Raw genomic sequence first — 22,350 nt, forward strand, 5'->3', positions numbered from 1 at the left:
GCCGATCCGGCAAGCATCTTCGGCAACAGCAACAACAACAACAACAACAACACAACCGAGCCAAGATCTCGTCCAATGAGCGAGCTTAAAGAGAAGAAGAAGAAGAAGAAGAGAGAAAGGGTGGAAGAGGAAACAGAAGCGGCAGGGAGGGGAGGATAGGAAGAAAGATTCGGGATGAAAAGAAGGAGGCACAATCGACGGAGATTTATTCGAGGTTCGGCGATAAAACGCGCGAGATCCGCGGTGTGAACGAACCCTTAAACCCGTGGAACCAGAAGGGCCGCGCCCCTTGCATTAGGCAGATTTATTAACGCGATATCGAGATGCTTCCTCGCGGTTTGAAACGGGACGCGCGAACAATCTTGCCGTTGGATCTGCGAACGTGAATCAGTCCTCTCTTCTCCTTGCTTCGACCCGCCGGTTGCGTTAGAATTTGTAAGAACTTGGCTTGGGGGAGGAACCACCGGTTGGATCCTCGTTGTTCCAGAGTTCCAAGCATCTAATTGTTTACTCCTCCTCTCCACGTTCATTCTTAACACGGTTATTTAAAAGAGTGGACTTTCGTATTATATATATATATATATATATAAGTGGATGGAAAAAATGGAGGACACCGATGTTGCATCGATCCGTCAGCGATGAAAGCGATCGTTGCGCCGATATCTAATAATTTTCTAAGGATCGCGCCAAGGAGGGGCGCGTAAACACGATTGCGGGGGTGGAGCGAACAAGTCGCCCGCTTTTCGAAGTCAGTCCACGAGAGGAGGAGAGTTATAGACGGCCGGAGTTGGGCGCATTTCCGTGGCGTTTAATTATGATATATGGACGGCTCGTATCCGAACGTATGTACCCCTTTCCATAAATTGTTCGCCCATACGTCGAAAAATACCGACTCGCCGTTTATTTATTACTAATGCGTTACACGTGTAAAAGACTCGTTGGGGATACGTTTTAAGACTCCCACGGAGGGAAGAGTGTAATATATAAGTTTGAAAAGTCCGCGGATCCTCCGAACGTCAAACGTTTCGGTTCTCACCGAACAGGAAATTTAGTCGTCGAAAGGGATGGCGTGGCTGAAGATGTTCGAAGGCAGATAAGGAGCGACAAAATACGAGGGATCGGGATTAAGATCAATCAGCCGTGTCTTACGGTTACGAGAGTGAAAAGAAAAAAAGAGTAAATGAATAAATGCTCGTAGGAGCAGTTGGAAAGCGTTGTCGATCGTTGAATACGATTCGTGATTAATGTATGCTTTTTTGTATCGACGTGTCCATCAAACGGCATAATTACGATCCATTCCCCGAAGGGGGAAGTTTTGAAGGTTGAACGTTTTAAAAAATGGATTGGGAAACAATGACCCGCCGAGATAACGAGACAATCGTATCCATCGAACTCGTTGATACGTGCCGATGCGACTCAACACCTACCCACCATTAATCATTGCATCCCTTTATCCTCTCTCTAATTAACAGCCAATTTCCTTGCCGCGATTATTCACCATCGCGGCTGATAGGGAGGGAGGAGGGGGAGAACGTTACTACGTTTCGCGAAATCCTTTCCTTCTCCGATTCGCCCGCGACCACTGTCTCTCCACCTACTCGTTTCCTGTAAATCCACCGCCGCCGATCCTCGCGAGGCGATCCGTCTTGCCTATCAGGAAGCTCGTGTTGCTAACAGGTAACACGTGTAAGACCCAGAATATCGGCTTTCAGCCTCGAATAATAAGTGGTTACGGTGCACGCGTCAAGTAGAACTTTACCGCAGGAATTTCAGGGAACGGAGAACCGATACTCTCCGACCGCTCCGTCCTTTTTCAACTTTTTCCGTTTCTCGAAACGATAGTTTTAACTATCACGAAATTGGCGAAAAATTTCGACGTACGCGCGTCGCAAGGGTAGTTAAAAAATGAAAGAGGTCCAGGTCCTTTTCCTTAATCTCTCTGTCCACCCCAAGGAACGACTTTCGCGTCGTTTATCAAAATCTACGTACCGGAAATATATACGCGCGCGATCGAGGGAGAAAGCAACGAGATCGAAACTCGGAAGAACTCTTGCTCTCCTCCTGATCTCCACGTTTGGACGGATCGTTCGTGCGTGTTCCTTCCTGGAAATGTGACGACTCTCGCTGGGGCAATTCATCTTGGAGGCGATCGAAAGTATGAGTTCGGATCGGCTCCTCTTATCTCGGCGAGATCAGAAACGAAAGAGAAACATTCGTAGAGAACGTAGGAGATCGGCCCTCTATTCTGAGTGGTTGGCAGGCTTGGCCGCGCGTGGCCAGGGCCCCTCTTATTACCACGACAGCCTGTCTCCCCGTCGTAAAACCCTGCTATATGTAAGTGCCGCGTGTGCGCGATGAGAGTCGGTACGTTGATGCAAGGATCGTGGGTGTCGGTCCCACGCGTCTAGGTGGGGCCCGTACTCCCGGCCCTTGCCGCTCGCTCGTCTTCCTCCCCTTCCTCCAACCTCCTCTTCTCTCCTCTCTCGATCGCTCCTACCTGGATTCAGATCCCCCTCCTCCTCTTCAACCTTCTTCATCTCTCTCTCTCTCTCTCTGTTCGTTTCTTTCTTCGTTTCCTCGCTTCTTCGTCTCCCTCGGTCATTACATATATGGAAGGCGGAGGTAAAGTCTTCCAAACGCGATCCAAACGAGTCTCCGATGCATCGTGAGCTCATGAGAAAAACATCCTACTTCACCGTAGCTTGGACCACTCTCTTTCTCTCTCTCTCTCTCTCTCGATTCATTTCGAGGACTGCTTAGAGGAAAAATAATAATAGAGAGAGAGAGAGAGAGATCGTTTTCCAAACACGACGATCGAGTTCAAATAATTTTCAGAGGCGAATTCTGAAAATTTCAAAGTTCTCGGGCGTGGATGGTTTTTTGGGCAAGGAATGGAAAGAGTGCGAAGGCATTTACCGGATATTCGTGAGAGAAACTTTTTGCAGGGACGAGCGAGGACACGGTATCGCGTGATCTGACGCCCGTTCCTCGATCGTCAATATCCCTTTTAAAGATATCGCGAGATCGAATCGCGGTTCATCCAGCGGGGATAATGGTTATTTTATGACGTGCTCCGTGAACGTGACAAGGTAACGCGCGATGTTTATAACACGAGGAAAAATCTTACGTGCCACGAGATCTTGCTTATATAACACGTTTGCAAATAAGATATTCGATCGATCGCTTCTTTCGGGCAAATTTCAGGGGGAAAATATTCTTTCGTCGCGTTAGTACCGACCCGAGAATAGAATTCCATCGATCGAGCTTTCCATTCGGAGGAGGGAAGAGATAAAAATCGATGGATGTAAAAAATAGCTATCTCGATACGGAGAAAGGTGCGTTGTGGGCGAATAGTTTCGCGCTTAACTACCTTTTAAAACACGATCGTACAGATCTATCTACGCTCGAGTTACGACTATGCCCGCGCGACCACGAGTCACACACCTACACCACCTTTCCTACTTGAACCTAATTTTTCTTTCCTATAAATAAAATCGCCGAGGGAACGAAGCGAGAAGGAGAAAGAGCGACGACAGGTCGCGTTATCGATTAACCTCCTCCTCTTTTCGATCTTTTTTCGCGGGAGGAGCTTCAGCTGTCGTGGCGCGTAAGCGTATGCAGATTGCCGGGTGGCGGCGAGTGTCCCCGAACTTGGCGCGCGAGATTATACGCTCTGGGACCAGATTCCCCAGGGCGTAAAAGAAAAAAGGGGGAAAAGGGGAGGAAAGAGAGGAGCGTAGCCGATATTAATAACGCGACACGTGTATCGGGTCCGTGGAAGTTGCTTCGATGCTTCCGCGCCGAGAGAGCCGCCCAACCTTTCTCCCCCTCCAACAAACTCGGTGACTCGTCGCCTCGTGTGGGAAGCGAGGCAACGGTATCCTTATCGAGGTAGTGGTATTTTTACCGGCTTCCCTCTAATCGCTAATCTTAATCACCGGTCGATGCCCGTTTTCGAAGGTACCAAGGTTTTCGAAACCCTCGTTTGTTTCAGCCCCTTCAGTCGTTCGCTAGGTGTACTCCTGGTGGTGGGTAATCGGCGCGTAGGTAATCGTCGGGAAGGCGAAAATCGGATGGGTGTATCCGAGCGAAAGTGTGGAGGGAACGCGAGAACGAGAAGGGTAAAAGGGGGGGAGGGACTCGTTTAGAAGAGAGCGTATATAAACCCGTACGGTTTTATTATTGATAGTTACACGGCCGCGAGGCCAGCGGGGCATGTACGAAATTAATTTCATACACGGGCCCGAGTCCCGATATATTGGACGTGGATAGTGCGTAAATCAACGATCGAATGCATTAGGCTTCCAAAGGGCCACGCGATTATATTATAGCGCGTTTAAAAGCGCGTGCTTTTGGAGCTGCGCTGCGCACGCTGTTTACGAGGGAAAGGGATCGAGCCGCGGGCTCGCGGCGAGCAAGGACAGGAATGGGTCCTTCGCGGCCCATTCGCGCCCACGCGTGCGAATTAAAGAACCTCGGATAAGGTAAGGAACGAGGGAGGGGAGGGGGGAGAAGGGTAGAGGGACGGGTTGAAGAAAGGTTGCGGAAAAAACGTGGCGGACGGGGACCACCGCCGGCAAAACTGAAAACCATGGAAACGTGTGGGACGCGGGCAATTCACGTTCGTGGATCGACTTCGTGAGAATCGACCTCTTCGAGAACATCGTGGCGCCACTTTCACATTTTTATATCGCCCGTCTTTTCTCCTCTCTTTCTTCTCTCTCTCTCTCTGTCTCTTTCCTTCTCTTCTTTCTTTCCCCTAGTAACTACTAACCTCCTTCCTTTTTTGCCTGCCTGCGTCTCGTTAATTTCGCTCCTCCGCGTATGTAATTGATACGACGGTATGTATGTGTATGCGTATGTATATGCGTGCGCACGTACGGTGAAATACGATGTAAACAGGGATGGAAAAACGTTGGTAAGGTAATCGACGAATGCTATATATCGGGCGTGTATGCAAATATTGGCGACCAGCCGCGCGCCAATAGCCGGAATAATCCAGCGGGGCAGATTATTGCCCGCGGGCGCAATATTTCCGCGGAGAGGCCCTCGCTCCGAGGATCTCTCTCTCTCTCTCTCTCTCTCNTCTCTCTCTCTCTCTCTCTCTCTCTCTCTCTCTCTCTCTCTCTCTCTCTCTCTCTCCTCATCCGTGAAAACGCCCACCTTTTGACATTTTATAATTCTATGCTAATTAAATCCTCGAACATCGTCCTCCGCGCTACGATAATAAACCACGCATCGAGCTCTCGCGCACACGTCTCTCCCTCCTCCAAGCCCCAACAAGCTTCAAGGACTATCGAATTCGAAATAATCATTGTCCTATTGTTCCATTCGCTTCTCTCGTCTTCCTTTCTCAGAAACCCGTTAAAAAATATTCACACCGCTTCGTACGACGTATCCTCTATCGCGAAAATTGTTCGTTATTATCCCTCGCAGTTCTCCTCTGGACAACGATCCTTATCATATCGCTTTTTACGACTCGCGGAGAGAAGAGAGAAACTCTCTCTCTCTCTCTCGGGCTGGATTTCACCGGGGTGTAAAACTATCCTTGGCCAACTTCAAAGGGGACGCCCGAAATCTTTATCTGAGAGACGATGACGAAAGGAGAGACGATTTTGGAGAAGATGGAAAGGATGAAATTTTCGACAAGTTTTAGGAGGATCTGTGATTCGGGAGAGAAGCATTCGCTTTTACTCGCTCTTGGGTTAAGAAAAAGGGTTGAGGGAGAAAGATTTGGAGGAGCTATTCCGCCGCGCGTATAGAATCCTCCCTCCGCCAATTACACCGTGACTAATGCCTCGTGGCCGCGGGCCACTTTTCGAAATTCGTCGAAATAAAATCGCTAGACCACCGAGGAGATAATTCATCGCTCGCATCACCTGGTGTTTTCGAATATTTTTACGCGTGGAAACAACTAATTGACGCTCGCCTGCACGTCGGACGAATTAGCATATCCTTGTATATTAAAAGAAAGAGAAAAGAACATATACATATATGAATCTATCTACACGTAATCGAGATCGCAAAATTAAATAAAAAATACTCTTCACATGCCTGGTTACATAAACTTACGTTCTCCCAATATCTTTCCACTTTTTCTCATTTTCACTCGCGAACAGGTCGAATATCCAATCAAAGTTATTAAACCAAATCGCCGATTAGCCGATCTCTTCCAAGATTCGCGAGGTCCTCCCAATAAAACAAAGATTCGTATCGAAGGTGTTTATGGTTCGAACGGAAAGAAAAAAGAGAGAGAAAGAGTTAAAGCAGAAGACGAAACTGGCCGTTTCCGCGTTATTCGATCGTTCGTCGCTGGATTTCCAGGATCATTAGGCGAGATACTCAACTTCGCGAATCGAAGGAGGAGGAGAGGGGGGGAGAAAAAGAAAGGAGGAGAAACGGGGACGCCGAATGTCGAACAACAAATTGTTCTCGTCGACGTAAGGAACGGCCGTGAAACCGTTTCTCGAGCCCGGAAACGAGAACGAGGCGATAAATTATGCGAACACAACATGTATATATATAACAGTCACGATCGGACAATACGCGTCACTCGAAAGATATCCGGATGACATTAATGAAATAATAACGAAGCGGGTTTCCAGCTCGTTTTTCACGCACGCCCCGGCTCGCAGCTTGACCTCGTGCGCCATGCAGCCATGAACAATAACTTTCTTGCTAATTATGAAATAGTGATACGAGCGTGCCGCGCGTATAAACATCGCAACACTCCGAAAAACACGAAGCCAATTATCCGCCGCCCGGTGAGAACGGACGCACGCCCTCTCATAAAGTGGTCGCCGTTTCGAGCTACGAACAATGAGCAAAAATCAACAATGGGGGGCTTCTCCCCCATCCCCTCAGGTGAAACGATACCACAGTTCAAATTTTCTAATCCATCGTTCTCCTTTCCTTCCTCCTCTCCATCTTCCGTGCAATTATAACGAACAATAACCTTGTATTGTTCATCCTTCGTTTCTCCCCTCTCTCTGTTCTTTGTAGCAACAATGTTTAACAATATTAAGAAGTCGAAGATTAAAAATTTCGAGGAAGGAATGATCGTTGGTCGAAAATCAAAGAATTTTGAATCGAATCGGAAGGGAAGGAAAGAGGATTTATTGGAAGGATTGGACGAGTAGAAGAAACGAGCGGCGTGGGAGAGGTGCGCCGTCAATCGTCGGGAACGAGGTCGAGCCCGGGCTCGGCATTCCTTTAAGAGAAGTCACGTTGGCTAAGGTTTCGGTTAAGGGACGCGAGGTACGAAAACGTGCGAGCGTTTTGTCGGCTCGCAACGCAACAGGGGCCGCAATTTCACCACCGGGTCCATTAACATTGTTGTAACGCGGGTGGCGGCGTTGTCGGCCACGGGAACCGTAAGATCGCTTGACTTTAATTTTAATTTAAAATCGTTGCGCCCGACGAGGAAGGACCACCTACGATCAGTGAGGAGGTCTGTCTCGCTCGAACGGGAGAGGAGAGAAGAGGAGCCGCTAGCCGGATTGCCAGTTCAGACTCATGGGCTTTTCGTTCGAACACGTCCAACGGCTTAGAGTTCAATTCGAGTAGATCGATGAATTGAAAAGGAAAACAACTCCCTGTCTCTCTCTTTTTCTCTCGAGATACACTCGTCCAGCGATGAAAAGGAACCTGGATCGGATCGAGGGACACGGTGTAAAAAAAATACGGGTGGAAAACTCGAGCTCGTTTCAAAGGATGGTCGAAAACGAAACGGCGACGCGGAAAAGGAGATATTCGAGGAACGGAGAAGATTATTTGAACAACACTTGGAATACGAAACGGAGTATTTGTTCGAGACTCGACAACGATCGGAAGCCATCAACGGCCGGGGCACGAGCCGAGCCGTTCTCCAGGTAGCGGCGCGGCCGAGTCGGAGGCGGATGGTCATTGTTGAGACCTCCCACCGGGACCGCGACTCCTTGTCATCGCTCACATCCGTCCGTGGTGAAGGAACAGTCACAACACGGCCTCGAGTGACGAGAAAATGCGTAATTACTTTGCGGTAACGCGCGATTGCGACTGCGTCCCACGGCGTCCCGTCTTTCCCTCCTTCGTCGCACCCGTATACGGTATCCTCTTTTAAAACTAAATCGCGAAATGGAAAAAGGAGACAATTAAACGAGAATGAGAACGCGACCGCAAAAGACCTCTCTGTCCTTTTTTCCTCAATACGTCGTCCCTTGTTAATACACTCGCGAGTAGAACGGAGACAAATAACGACGATCGATCGTCTTATTTTGACGCGCCTCGATTTATCAAACGGAGCGCTCGAAAGGGTGCTGCTCACGGGTGGCGCCGAGGGACGAAGAAATACGATCAGGTTCGCGAAGCCGCGCATCTTCGTTTCGTAAATCTTGTCGATTCGTCGAGTTAAGCTTGTCGTATTATTAACCCGGTGGTGAGCGATAAACGTCGCGGTACGAGCCTCTCTCGTCCCCCGAAAGGATTAGAAACTCTATCTCGCCCGCGAACCGCGTAGAAGAAATCGAATGGAGGAATACACTCGGGAATAAATACTCGATAATAAGCACAATTTATAAAGCAGTTTACGAGAGAAGATTTTCATAAATCGTCGTATCAACGCGCGGCTTTAATATCCCACGGAATATCTCCACCTCTTTCTCCCGTTGCACGGCAACAAGAACGATACTCCTCTTTCTAAACACCACCCTCCTCTTCGCCTCTTATACAGGGAGCCAGCGCGGCTCATCGTTGGGATTATAAATCGGCATCCTCTCCGCGGCGTGTCGTGCGTGTCGTGGACGAGGCGCGTCACCGCCTACTTGCTACGCGGTTGCATATATCAGGGGGGCGAGCAACGCCGTGTGAGGGCATCGACGGGCATTCGCGTTGCCCGAGCCGCCTTCAACCGCACCTTTTAAATCGCGATTCTCCACGCGTAATATCGTACGAACGAGCCCCCTCCCCTCGTCCACGAGGCAGGATAGGATGATCGGGATTTAACAACCGCGTGAAAGGAAGGGAAACGAGGAATTTGAGAAAAATTCCGCGCAACTTTCCACGGCCCATTGATCCTTCTCCTCGTGCGTTTATCAGAAATTGCGCGCGGTTCCTTTCCCGGTTATCTCCAGGATGAGGATACGGAACGGTGGCCGCGTGAAATCTAAACGATCGGTATCGTGGTAACGGACGCACCTGCCAGGAGGATACACGGTGCGCCGACGTTTTATCCGCCGTCGTCCCGGCCGATTTCTTATTTTTCCACGCTCGAGCGTGGGCCTTTTATCGCGAGCCAGCTCTATAAAATAGGGCCGCGTGCGGAGCGAAGAGGAATCGTAACCCCGGATTCCGCTTTAAACGAATTTATTTTATCGTACCTCTGGAACACGTGCGTCTCACCCTGACGAGTTTCATCTCGAGATACTTGGACTCGAGATGATTTTCGACCTCTCTCTCTCTCTCTCTCTCTCTTTCTCTTTCTCTCCACCCCCACGTTCACGCGCCACTTTCGAAGCGGAGGGAAGCGGATTTTGCCCACGTGCAGCGTCGTCCACCCACGGGGGCCGATACAATGAGAACCGGGATTTATGCCACGACTCGTGCTAATATAAAGGCCAATTTATTTCGTACACGTACGAGAGAAGGTGGAGGGGACGAGTGTGTCTATCCCCTCGCTCGGTGTCGCATTCCTGTTTTCCTTTCTTTCTTTCTTTCTTTCTTTTTCTTTTTTTTTCGGCCGCGGCACCACCAGTCCGCAACACGGCAGCGAAATTTATAAGCGATAACTTTCTACAATGAGTTGAATTTATCGCGAAAACAATGCTCCACGCTGGCAAGGCTAATCCACGAACCCTTACTCCTTGTTATCTCTCCTTGTTACGTTGTAATAGAAACTAATAGTTTCTTTTCTTTACTAGTAGACGTCATTTCGAGGGCGTGCCTTCGATGAGACGACGAAAAGACGATTTGAAGGATTGGAGAATTAATTAATAATCTGTATGTATACGAACGTAATCGCGATCGAATCGATCGACGAACGAAGGGAATGGAATTTTCGAGTAGAGGAGATAAAGGGAATAAGAGGGATAATAGAAATCGTAAAGAATCGGAATACGCGGTGGGTCTTGTGACGAGGAAAGAATCGTCTCCCTTCTTAACTTACGTTCAACCTCAGGGTTCCAAGGGTGCCTTGGTAATTTATTTCCAACCGCATCGGGATTTCTCAAGCAGTATAACGACTGCAGTATTTGGTTAATATGATTTCTCCAAGTGGTAGTTAAATCTAAACAGGGAGGAGGAAGGGGGGGCGGTTTAACGTGGCGCTTACGAGTGTTATGTAAATATAGGCCCCGGATGGAAACGAGGGGGGGAGGAACGATCGTTTGGACACGACCAACTACGATAGGACTAACTACGATTCCGAATATCCCCCGATGTTTCGAAGAAACATCGCCCGTATGGGAAAAGGAACTCGTTTCCATCCGAGAGAAATATCGTATTCTTATAGAGGAATTAAAACGAGAAAAACGGTGTATTTTATCCGTTCGATTTACACGACGAACGGGAAGGGAAAAAATTTGAAATTGTTGGACGCACAAGGGAGGATAATGTCTCGTGATACAGAACGATCGCACTTAGTGATAAAACCACTATTTTCATATTCCAAGTTATTGCCGGCAGTAACCCGGAGTAAGAAGTAGACAACAATAGGATCGTAGGACAGGGGAAATGGCCACGGTCAATGAAACCTCTCGGTCGAGAGATGGAAGAAAATCCAATCCGTGCGATAAATTATTGCAGAAAAATCGAAAGATCGCTCCCTCGGATCCCTCGGCTCGGATAAGGGAATCGAGGATGAACCGAGACTCGTGCATCCACCCGTCTCGAATATCCCCTGGAAGGAGGAGGGGAAGGGGGGCTATTCGCCGAATGCACACGGTCTAACGAAGCGAGAGTGGTCACCCTCGTGGCCCTAACTAACGACCCGACCACTTTAAACTGTAACTTGTTCGGGACGTGTTGGCTGGGTTACGTGGGCATCGAAACAATGCGGCTGATGGACAATACTTATTAGTTTCGGAGGTGGGCGAGCATGCTCTTCCCTCCTTCCCCAAGTCGTTGTACCCCATTGTACAACGGTTGAAGGTATGAAACGAGGCAGGCGAAACGCCTACAAGTCTGACAAGGTGCCAGCGCATCACTCCTGAAGTACACGAAACCGTCTGCAAGGCGAAACAAAATCCGAATAAAAACCCGACAACGGATTTCCCGACTCACCGCGATTAATTCCCTCTCCCCCCCCCCTCCCTCCTTGCTGCGTCACACCGCGCGTATCCACCACCACCACCACCACCGAATCTCGTTTCGACTCCGTCCACTCCGCTTCCTCCCCTTCTCCCCTCCCCAACCGTTCCCTTCCCCGTATTATTTTTCGTAGCTCATAGAGAAAATTACTTATTTAATAAACCCGACCTTGCAAACCTTCCCCCCACGTCCCACGTCCATCATCGAGGGAAGATCGTTCTCGCTCGAACGAAGGCGGCTTATCGATAACCCTAATTTTATCATTAACCGTGTTTAAGATTCATAGTGACGGTGTCGTGTCGGCGAGACAATGAGAGAGAGAGAGAGAGTTGCGGCGCGCCAACAACGATCGCTCTCGACCGTGTGGATCGGAGGGGGGGAGGGATGAAGCGCGGCAGATTAACCGTGGGGGCCGTATCGAACAAAGTCGATACCGACGGTCGATAAATCAAAGCTCGCGACCGGTTCGAGAGGAGGAGCGGTATTAAGCCCGTATCGCATTACGCGGAAAATAGGCCGTCCGAATATTTGGACCGCGGAACGGACCAGTCGGACCAGTCCCCCTCCCCCCCTCCCCGCATCCGCAAGGATGCGACCGAATCATGAATAAATTTTAACGAGATTGCACGCGCGAAAGAGAGAGCGAGGGATGCACGGCACGGCGAGTATATATGCCACTAGCTATGGCTCGCTCGGGGGAAGATAAATCAAGTCGCCTAATCAGACCGCTTCATCGGGCCCGCTTTTTGAGAAGTTATAAACGGGGTGGAATATCGAAACGATATAATACGTCTTAGCGGTGAAAAAGAAGAAGAAGGAGGAGGAGAAGAAAAGGATGACCGATCTTGAAAATTGAATGACGACGGTTAAGGGGATTTTTCTTTGCGTTTGGTTGGAAGAAGAAAGGAAACGATCCTCGATCCTCCCGGATATATTAAAGGAAGAAAGGATTCTCGATAAAATCGTGCTCGAATTCAACGAAGAGATTCGTGTGCGCGTCGATGCGCGCACCGACGAGAGGCGAGCTCTGCCTCTGTGTGGTCTAAAGCGATAGCTAATCGGTGCTTTTCGGAGGCATTGGAGCCAATTTCGGCAACCGAGTCGCGCGACCAACCCTAATGAATAGCGTTTAATTAAAGCCTATAAATCCGCACCCCGCCGTTCGAATCCTGTTCCGAGGGGGTTTCGAGGTGGAAATAAAAAGAGGAAAGAGAGAGAGAAAGAAAGGAGAGGAAGAAGGAGAGAAGAAGGAGAGGGAGAAGGTGAAGCGAGAACGAGGTGAAAAACTGTCGAACGTAGGACAAGGGCGAACAAGATGCTCTCGGAGCGCGCGATAAAATTTCTGGAATGTGTCGAGCTCGTTTAGGGACACGGAACTTTGGCCGTGTAGCTGGTAAGTTGGAACTTTGTTAATGGCCACGAAACATCATTGTCAACCGCGTGATCTTTTGGGCCAATTCGAATGAAACGAGCGAACGAAGCGTTGAAAGGGGCGAATAAAATAAACTTTGCCCGAAATTGCGACGAGAACAACGACGATGGGAGGACGATGGATGGATTACTCTCGCGGAAATGGTAAGGATTGAATCAACAATTTACAATTTATAACAAGGTGTATCGCCATTAATTACCTGTATCATCTTATCGGCAATTTATTCGATAACCTTGTACAAGCGAATGCACTTAATGAGCCGGGATGTTTAATAGTTTTTTACAGAGGGGGCAAAACCGGATGGAGCAAGTTTAGAACAGCTCGTAAAATCCTACACAAAGTGACGGGGCGCGAACGTGATGACGAAGAATATGGGATTCTTGGCGATTCTTGGGGGTAAAGAAAAAAAAAAGAAAAAGAAAGAAAGAATCGACAAAGTGCACGATAGGTGCACCGAATAAATTGTAAGGGAACGGACGTATTGGGTAACGGGTGAGTCTCGTGACTCTCAAAGTCGTATAAGATCCCGTATAACATGGACGAATATTTATGCAAATGAAAGCGTAAAACGGTCGCGATACAATTTACCTTGGTCGTTATCGTACACGGTTTACTATCGCACGGGGTGCCCCGGTAAACCAAGGGAACGGTTAAATGCGTCTTCTCTGCGGTGAGACTGCGTCTAGGAAGAGACTTTTAATTGCCACCGCTGTAAGCCAACAGATAACGCCAACGTTACTCTTTTCTTCCTCTTTTTCTTTCCTTTTTTTTTTTTTCTCTCTCCTTCACCTTTTTCGCCCCTGGAAAGGGATCAAGCATCGAGTTCTCTGACGTGTTACTCGCAATCACGCGACCGCGTTACGTTAACCGCATGCTCGAAACATGCTATCCATTGCCAAGTTTGGAGCTGTACGGGTCGTTTTGCTCCGATTAAAGTTATCGGCTTGTAATACGTGAAATGTTCATTGGTAGATAACGTTGTTCACGCGGTGGATGAAAATGCCGTTTGCACGCTAGCTACCTGCGTACCTGTTCCGTCGAGGAGGCTGAAATTTAATATAATTCATCGGTAGATAATGCTCGTTAAGATAAGCAGTCTTCTTTAATTTTCATAAATTTTCCTACCTCTTTCCTCTATACGTTTAACTCGTGTTGAAACATTTTTCGAAAGAAAACCTCTTGTATACGAGTTCAACACGATTAAAGACACGCAAATGACGAACAGTAGTAGTAAGAACTGTGTACGCGGTAATTGTAAATTCCTATATATATATATATACAATATACTGGCAACTAATTTGCCAAGTCGGCCGAGAAGTGGCTGGCCAACTGGTGTGATTTTCTTTTCTTTTCTTCTTTTTTTTTTTTTTTAAATCCTACGTCGGTGGATCCCTCGCTCACCTACGCAGGTAGCTGCACCCTGTAACTGTAGAGCGGCTCCGAACCGTGTCCGCCACTCTCGTCGAGTGACTTTTCGTTTACGAACCAGAGGTTGTCCAAGTCTTTTAACCACGTACCACTAAACGTTTCCACGAAACCAAGCAACCAACGTTTGCGAATCACGAAGACGGCCCGTTTAACGGTAACATCGTGGACGCAAATAGAGACCATTTTTCTTTTTCCGTCTGGCCGAGTTATTTTTTCCAGACGGACGATCGATGAAACGGGATGGCGAACGGGTTGGATTGCATCAACGGGTTAAAAAAAAAAAGGAAAAAAATAGAAGAAGAGACGAAACGATTCTCTGTGATACGAATAACGCTCGACGTCATTGTAATATGAGGAAAAAAAGAAGAAGAAGAAGAAGGAGAGTCAAGAGAACGATGTTGTCTTAACCCAGAAAGAGACGAGATCGTTCCCTTTGTTTGCGCATCCTTTGTTTCATCGTCGTATATAATTAGATCGGTCTCTCGTAACAGAATTGAGACACGCGGAATATTTCTCCGTGGGAATAAGAAATGATAATGCACGACAACCACGTATGTCACTCGGCGGACGGGTTGCAAACGAGTCGAGGAGAATCGATTCGATACGTTTCTCCGGGAGGGTTGAACGAACAAAGAACGAAGAAAGGAGAACCGTAAAAGGACCCCACCCTTTTTTGCGGCCTAGGGGAGAAGAAGGGGGCCTCCGCTGGTCCTTTTTCCTCTCCGAGAGCCACTGTGGATAATTGGAACCGCACCCACGAACTCGTGGCTTCGGGTCCGGTCCTCGCCTTTTTCCCTCCTCTCCTATCCTTCTCTCCTTCTCTATTCCTCGTCTCCTCCTTCCCCTCGTACCTTTAAAATACCTTTAAAACAATGCAACGCTCGCCCAAATAGAGAGATCCTTTTGTGCGCGAAGAAGCAGGGAAAAATGATTTCCGTTCATTCGTTTTTAAGCATTTGCTTGTAAATAAAACTCACGGGTGGTCCTCGAGAGTTGAAAGAAAGAAGAGTCTGCGGAATACCTGCACTTTGCCCGATACTCGATTAAATGGGTACCCTTCTCCCGGTGAAAAATAAAGGGGTTACTATCAACAGCCTCCAACTCTCTGTATCTTCGCATGAAATCGGCGAGCGTGTATGCGTCCCGCTTGTGTTGGTTCAGGAGATAAAGAAAAAGAGCCAATTCGTCCCATGTCCTGTTTAATGCACGATATATTCCAGAATCACCGATACCGGGACACTGTATATACAGTCGATAAATCTTTCCCCGATGGCTTCCTAAAAAATGTTGATTTGTCAAAATTTGTCAAAATTTGAGTTTGTAATGTAGCTGCATTGCAGATCGATATATATTGAACATTAGAAATTGTTCGATACTCGTTGGAGATGCGTGACATTCATTTATTTCTCGAGTATGAAATATTTGCAAATCGTTATGTGACGTTTGAAAATGTAGATGTAATAATTTAACCTTTTTTTTTTTATATATATATATAAAACTTTTCTTAATTTTTTTCTTTTTTTTTTTTCCTTTTCAAACGAAAAATGGCTTTTTCTCTTTATCAAAATTCTTCGATCTCGATCAACGTTTGTATAAACGACGATTTGAAATATCGTGATCTAGGCGAATCAAATGTAGATTGCAAAAATAGGTAAAAATCTTACAAATACTATTGACTCCTTACTATTGCTAATGATAATCTAATAATGCAAGAAAATTCATTATTTGACAGGGAAGATGTATGTCAAAATGATTCGTTATCGACGTGCGAGAGCAATTTCAAGGAACAAGAAAATTCAAAAATGTAACGTTCTTAATCAATAATAAAATAATAATGGAAAAATTTCTCGAAATCTAATCTGCCTAATTATACATGTATAATAAAAACAGCAACGAAGAAAAGGAACCGTTCGAGTCTATCTGTGCTCCGCTCTCCCAATGTTACAACATGGCAGAAACGGATCCTCTGGTCGAAGAGTTACTTAGACAACTTCCCAGGTAATATTTGCATCGCGTGAAGAACGACGGAACGACGATAGAGAACGAATAAGTAACGAATACAAAAATGAAAGAACGATTGTGGATCGTGGATCGACAGAATCACGGATGACTATCGCAAACATTGGGAAATGATACTGCACTGCGAAAGGGCCGCGTTTCCAAGGACGGAGTCGAATTTGCCCCTGCCCTCGAGGGAGGTACGTATATCACCGGAGGAAAGCCCGGCGAATTCAAAAGCCGAGAACTCAATTAACCCGAACGGCTAGAACTCAATTACGAATGTCGGTCGGCGGGAACGAATGCGGTGGCCGGTAATTAAAAAGTTATTATGCCCAGGCCCGTTTCTACTGGCACTTGTACTCAACCGCGGTGAAAAATTCGCGTTTGTACCAAAAACAAGTGAATCACGCTCTCCTCGTTACGTTGGCCAAGTAAGTATCTAATGATTACTTTATTGAAATGATATTATACGTACCTACGTATCATTCTTGATTCGATGAATATATATATATATATATATATATATATATCGTATGGAATAGCGATACGATATTAAATTTGTCCTTTGAATTCTTCTTTTTATGATACATTAAATTGCCATACGTGAAAATGCGAGAAATCTTTTATAGGATATATCTGATACAGAGAAATGCATTTTCATTGTCACAGACTTGTACACAGTGAGAAACAGAAGAAACATATCAGCGTTTGGGAACAATTAATACGTTTACAAACGTTCGATCGAATTCATCGAAAAAATTTGATCATTCATCTGGAACGAATTATATGGTAAATTAATATTATATTTTTAAAAAATATCTATTGAGAAATTTATTTTACATGTAGTAATATCATACATTGTAGTAAACAGACTAGATTAAGATCCATTTGTCTGGAAGGTTTATCATTAACGCCAGACGAAGGTGTACGATTACTATTGGCATTGCACAATTCCCGTAAAACGATAAAACACGTATATTGTTGGCGCGCGTTCGAAAAAATGGTAGACCTCACGGTGGATTCTGTTCATCACTTCAAATCAGGATTTCATACGAGTAAAAAAATCAAAAAAAGCGACTGGTTTCGCGCAATCGGTTGTTTGGAATTTCTCACCACTTTATCAATAAATTACGCATACATAGCGACACCCACAGGAGACTTACTCGTCTGTTTGGCCAAGTATTTAATCTCTTTTTATCGTTTTAATTTAAATTAAGATATTACTTTAATTTTGAAAATATAATAAAACTTATCCCAAAAATCTTTCGTATAAAACCTTACTACATACATGTGTATGTAATCATATATTCATTTTATCGAATATAGATCTTTCTATTAAAAAAATGTAAATATATATGAATAAATTTTGAAAATCAATCAAATTTACGATAATTGTAGAAAACTTAGAACAAATTGGCATTGGTTACAACTATTATGTTTAGAAGAAGAAATTTTACAAAGAACTGAGGATGGAGGTTATGTTGAAAAGGTTGTGATACCAGACAGAGCTTGGAAAGCAGCACATTTTTGGGCACCACTACTGAAAGTACAATATGCTATTAGTATGAATGAATTTCACAATAATTGATACGTAACACTAAATGTAATGTATGAAAAAAATAATTATTTTTTCTCTTTTCAGTAGGAATACCAGAGTACGATATTCACAAAAAATTTTTTACAAAACACACTCCAATTCATACTTTTGCACTATCGACGAGTATCGATTTGAGATTTCGACAACCATGGTATATCGATTGTACAATTAAAACACTTTGTACATGGTATGCAGATAGTTTAGGTAATTGAAAAACAAAATTATTTATTCTTTAAAAAGCCAATATTTTATTTTTTTCAATTTATTATCTTTTTTCGTTTTAATTTTTTTTTAATTCATAAATCATCATTAAAATATATGTAATAATGTTCAATACATTTTTTATCTCATATCTTAATATCTCTTACCTTTTTAGCATTATTTTTAACGTTATTAATTCTTATTTGTGGTTACACCAAAATTATAGATACAAAATATAGAAAAACAAAAATGAGAAAAAAATAAGAGGAAAAATAGGGTAAAAATATTGAAATTATCGCCATCTATTGAGTATGAAAGACATCTTTTTAAAAAGGAAGATAAGATAAGAATTAAATATCAGCGCCATCTTTTAAATATTATTAGCATTATTAAGAGATTTATTAAGAGTGACTGCTAATTCTTATTCTATTTTATCTTTTTTTGAAAAGATATTTTGAATACTCAAAAGATAACGCTAACGATCAATTCTTACTTTATCTCTATCTTTCTCCTATTTTCTATCTTTTTTACACATATTTAATTTGCGGCACTCTAGAGATGGTGCTGATTTCAATATTTTTATTCTATCTCTATTCTTCTTTTATTATTATATTCTCCTTATCTATATTTGTTCTACAAAATTTATACTTTTATATCAATTACATATATACATATTTGAATTATTTTCAAATATTTTATAATTTTTATGTTATTCGTATTTGTTATATTTTAATTTTATATATATTTCTTTTTATTATCTTATTATTTTTTTTTTTATTATTTTATATATTTACTGTATATATAGGTTATTTTTTATTTAATTATAATGCGAAATAATCAGAATTAATTCTTATATAGTATATCTATGTCTACAATTATGGCATAATCGACAGAATTTGGACACTCAATTAAGACGACTATTTCTTTATTTACCATCGCTCAGAGTTTTCGAATTTATTGGTGAAATTCGAACATTGAGAACACTTTGTGCAATGTGCTGTCAAATACGATCTTGTCGTTGCAGTAATTACTTAATAAACAACAATATATATTAAATAACAATATATATTAAGATATATCAGAGACTATTAATTTTTTCAGACGTTTATCACGTTAATATGCAACTTCAAGATGTTATACATAATGGTTTTGAAAAAGAAAAATGGATAAAAAGCATAAGATGTATGATGATTTGTTTTAAACACGATTTTGATAAAATGGGAGTTAAATTCAACATTGATTTTTATTGTTGTTGATTAATATTCGTGTATTATTAATTATCAAAGATTTCTAAAAGTCAAAATCTCAGTTTTAATAATTAATTATTATTTGTGCAAAATAGCATAAAAGTAAATGCCTATAAAATGCACGTTATATAAATACAAAATAAAAATTACTATTATAGTAATTTGTTTATAATTTTATATCGCAAATAATTTAAAGACTTCGTATATTATGCTTCTGTTGTTTCTTGTTGTTCAAATTTCGGATATTTTTCTTCGATTTCCAACCATGTAAGTTTGCCATTGGATAAATTTTTTACTACTTCGGGAATTTGGTCCAACTATAATTTGTAATAAACAATAATTTAACTCTTTTAAATTTTTTTATATTTTTATAGACTTTAAAGTATCTACTCACATTTATCCTAACTTGTCCCATACTATCTCGTTCACGAAGTGTAGCAGTATGAGGAGTTTTTAAAGTATCAAAATCTATAGTAATACCAAATGGTATTGCAATTTCATCCGTTCGAGCATATCTACGTCCAATACTGCCAGAAGAGTCGTCTACTTTATGCGAAACATCTATTTTTGTAAGATTCTGAGCTATACATAGTAAGCAATATTTAAAATATATTATAAATTTCAATTTTTAAAAAGCTCAACAAATTTAAAAAATCATTATACATACACAATTGTTTTACAAATGGTATAAATTCGTTATTACCGCTAAGCGGTAATACCGAACATTTTAAAGGAGCCACAACTGGTGGTAAACTAAAATAAGTTCGTTTTTCGTCTCCTTCTCTTGCTTTAAAGTTATGTTCAAAAATAGCATACATAATACGGCCAATACCAAAAGATGGTTCAATTACAGAAGGAATTATTTCTTCTACATGTACAGTTTTTTGATATCGTTTTATTTCGATCATATTTTTCGTAATTTTTACTGTAGAATCATTTGAAAGTCTTAATTCAGTTTCTCCATTTTCATTTATTTCAGTTTCTATAGCATTAATATTACTCTCAGTTAATGCTGCTAAAGCATCTTGTATTAATTTACTATCTTTTTTAAATATTTTTCCAATCATAACTTTATTTGATACTATTTCACATACATCAACATTTTTTGGTGCTGGCAATTTTTTTTCTGCTACTAATTTTATTCCAGTAGCTTTTGTATGTTGTGTAAGATCATAAGCAGAACGATCTGCACAGCCAACACATTCTATCCAACCATAAGAAGTTAGACATTCAGCATCCCAACAATCACATGCATAATGAGCCATTTCATTTCCCATATGTTGACGAAAACGTAATTTTTTCGGATCAATTCCAACTTTAATTAAAAATAAATAAATTCTACCCATAAAATATCCTAATGTTTCATTAGCTATAAGTTTACTTAACACAGCATCACCTAAAGTCATATACTGTGCACTCTTTCCATCCATTTGATTACAAGCAGAATGTAACAATACATTTAGATCTTTTACAGTTTCAAATTTGGGATGACTTTTATTATTAGGATCACAAAAATGTTCTATTTCTGCCATAGTAAATTCTCTTACTCTTAATAGACCAGATCTAGGAGAAATTTCATTACGGAATGCATTTCCAATTTGAGCTGCAGCAAATGGTAACTTATCTTGATTAAATGCAAGTAATCGTTTAAAATTTACAAAAATACCCTGAGCAGTTTCTGGTCTTAAAAATCCTTTCACAAGTCCAGAAGGACCAATTTGAGTTCCAAACATTAAATTAAATTCTATTGGTTCTGTTAGATCATTTCCAGTAATTGGGGATTTTATGTTGAATTTAGATAAAACTGTAGCCATTTCATCCTTAGTCATTCCATCTAATCTAATAATAATATTTTTACATTCTGTTTTTGTATTTTCATTTGTCTTTTTATCACTAATCACTTTTTCTAAATGAGATTTAATCAAATGATCTAATCTAAAACATTCCCCTGTTTTCACATCTTTTACCATTAAGTCTGCAAATCTTTCTACATGTCCAGATGCTTCCAATACAGGTTCTGGTGTTAAAATAGAACAATCTACTTCTAACATTTGTTCTTCTAATATAAAAAAACTTCTCCATGTATTTAACAAATTTGTTTTTAATGCACAACCCATAGGACCAAGATCAAATTGACCACTAATTCCTCCATAAATAGCAAAGGATTGATCATAAAAAAATCTACGTTTCAAGAGATCTTCCATTCTTGCTCTATCAAATGTTATTGTTTCTAAAAAAGACAATTCTTTCTCTTCTAATAATTTCTTTCGAAGTTTAAGTTCAACAACTGCTTTTTTAATATCCAATTCTGGAGCTCCATCAAATTTAAGTTTTCGCACATAATCACCCTAGAAATATATAAGATAATAAAATTGTATAATATTAATAGAAATAAAATTAATATTTAACAATCTATTTACATACATAACATATATAACATATTACATATATAACATAATCTATTTACATATATAAATTTTCTATATATAGAAAATTTAAAAATTCAATAATGTTATTGAAATATATGATAGAAAGATCACATATCTATGATCTTTGTGATAACAAAATATAAAATATGTTATATCTTTAAATATATTTAATAATAAATAATGATTATCCATATGGCATTTACCTGTTCCTTCACACTATCTCGAAGGGGAGACAAGATTTCTTCAATCTTTGGATCCGACATATCCTGTAAAATTTGTATTTTCACTTTACGATCCTTTTTTTTCGTACCCCACTTACTGAAGTCAGTTAACCTAGTAGTGATAATAAATTTTCGAAGTAACTGTTTATAAATCGTATTATGTTTGCATATATTATGTGTGACTTTTTTGCAAACAAGTCGCAAGTTACACGAGATAAACTGCATTTATGTTACTTTTCACTGTACTAACTTTCAAATCGACTACGATTCCACTTACTTGAAACTATCTCGGGTCTTAGTTTTGATTAATACAATACTGTCGGCGGTAAAACTGATGATATTTAAAATTATTTCATGAAACTTTAAAGTGAAAAAAATAAAATAGAAGAAATTTTTCATTATTAAATATCAATTAATTATATTTTGCATGATATAATTTTATATAAACGTAAAAATAAATAATATTAAATAATAATAATTTTTTATAAATACGATATATATATATTTTTTT

At 42.0% G+C, this 22,350-nt stretch overlaps 2 protein-coding genes and 1 pseudogene across 2 annotated transcripts; 2 read left to right on the forward strand and 1 right to left on the reverse strand.

Annotated features, from left to right (window-relative positions):
• The first annotated feature begins 15,702 nt into the window (after positions 1 to 15,702).
• LOC122721020 lies at positions 15,703 to 16,397 on the forward strand (annotated as a pseudogene).
• Positions 16,398 to 16,793: 396 nt separating this feature from the next.
• On the forward strand, positions 16,794 to 19,214 carry LOC122720878. The gene is made up of 6 exons (XM_043947925.1): positions 16,794 to 16,933; positions 17,009 to 17,323; positions 17,543 to 17,706; positions 17,787 to 17,945; positions 18,801 to 18,965; positions 19,044 to 19,214. The coding sequence occupies exons 1-6, from the start codon at positions 16,794 to 16,796 to the stop codon at positions 19,196 to 19,198; spliced, it is 1,098 nt and encodes a 365-aa protein (XP_043803860.1). The 3' UTR covers positions 19,199 to 19,214.
• Positions 19,215 to 19,262: 48 nt separating this feature from the next.
• LOC122720877 (glycine--tRNA ligase) lies at positions 19,263 to 22,131 on the reverse strand. Its single transcript, XM_043947924.1, has 4 exons — positions 21,822 to 22,131; positions 19,857 to 21,537; positions 19,584 to 19,771; positions 19,263 to 19,506 (listed from the first exon to the last, which is right to left on the reverse strand). Exons 1-4 carry the CDS (start codon positions 22,062 to 22,064, stop codon positions 19,396 to 19,398), a joined length of 2,223 nt encoding a protein of 740 aa, XP_043803859.1. The 5' UTR covers positions 22,065 to 22,131; the 3' UTR covers positions 19,263 to 19,395.
• Positions 22,132 to 22,350: the final 219 nt, after the last annotated feature.

This window comes from Apis laboriosa, unplaced genomic scaffold (assembly GCF_014066325.1).
Source record: "Apis laboriosa isolate Shangri-la unplaced genomic scaffold, ASM1406632v1 scaffold13_cov153, whole genome shotgun sequence".
In the NCBI taxonomy this organism is placed as follows: Eukaryota; Metazoa; Arthropoda; class Insecta; order Hymenoptera; family Apidae; genus Apis; species Apis laboriosa.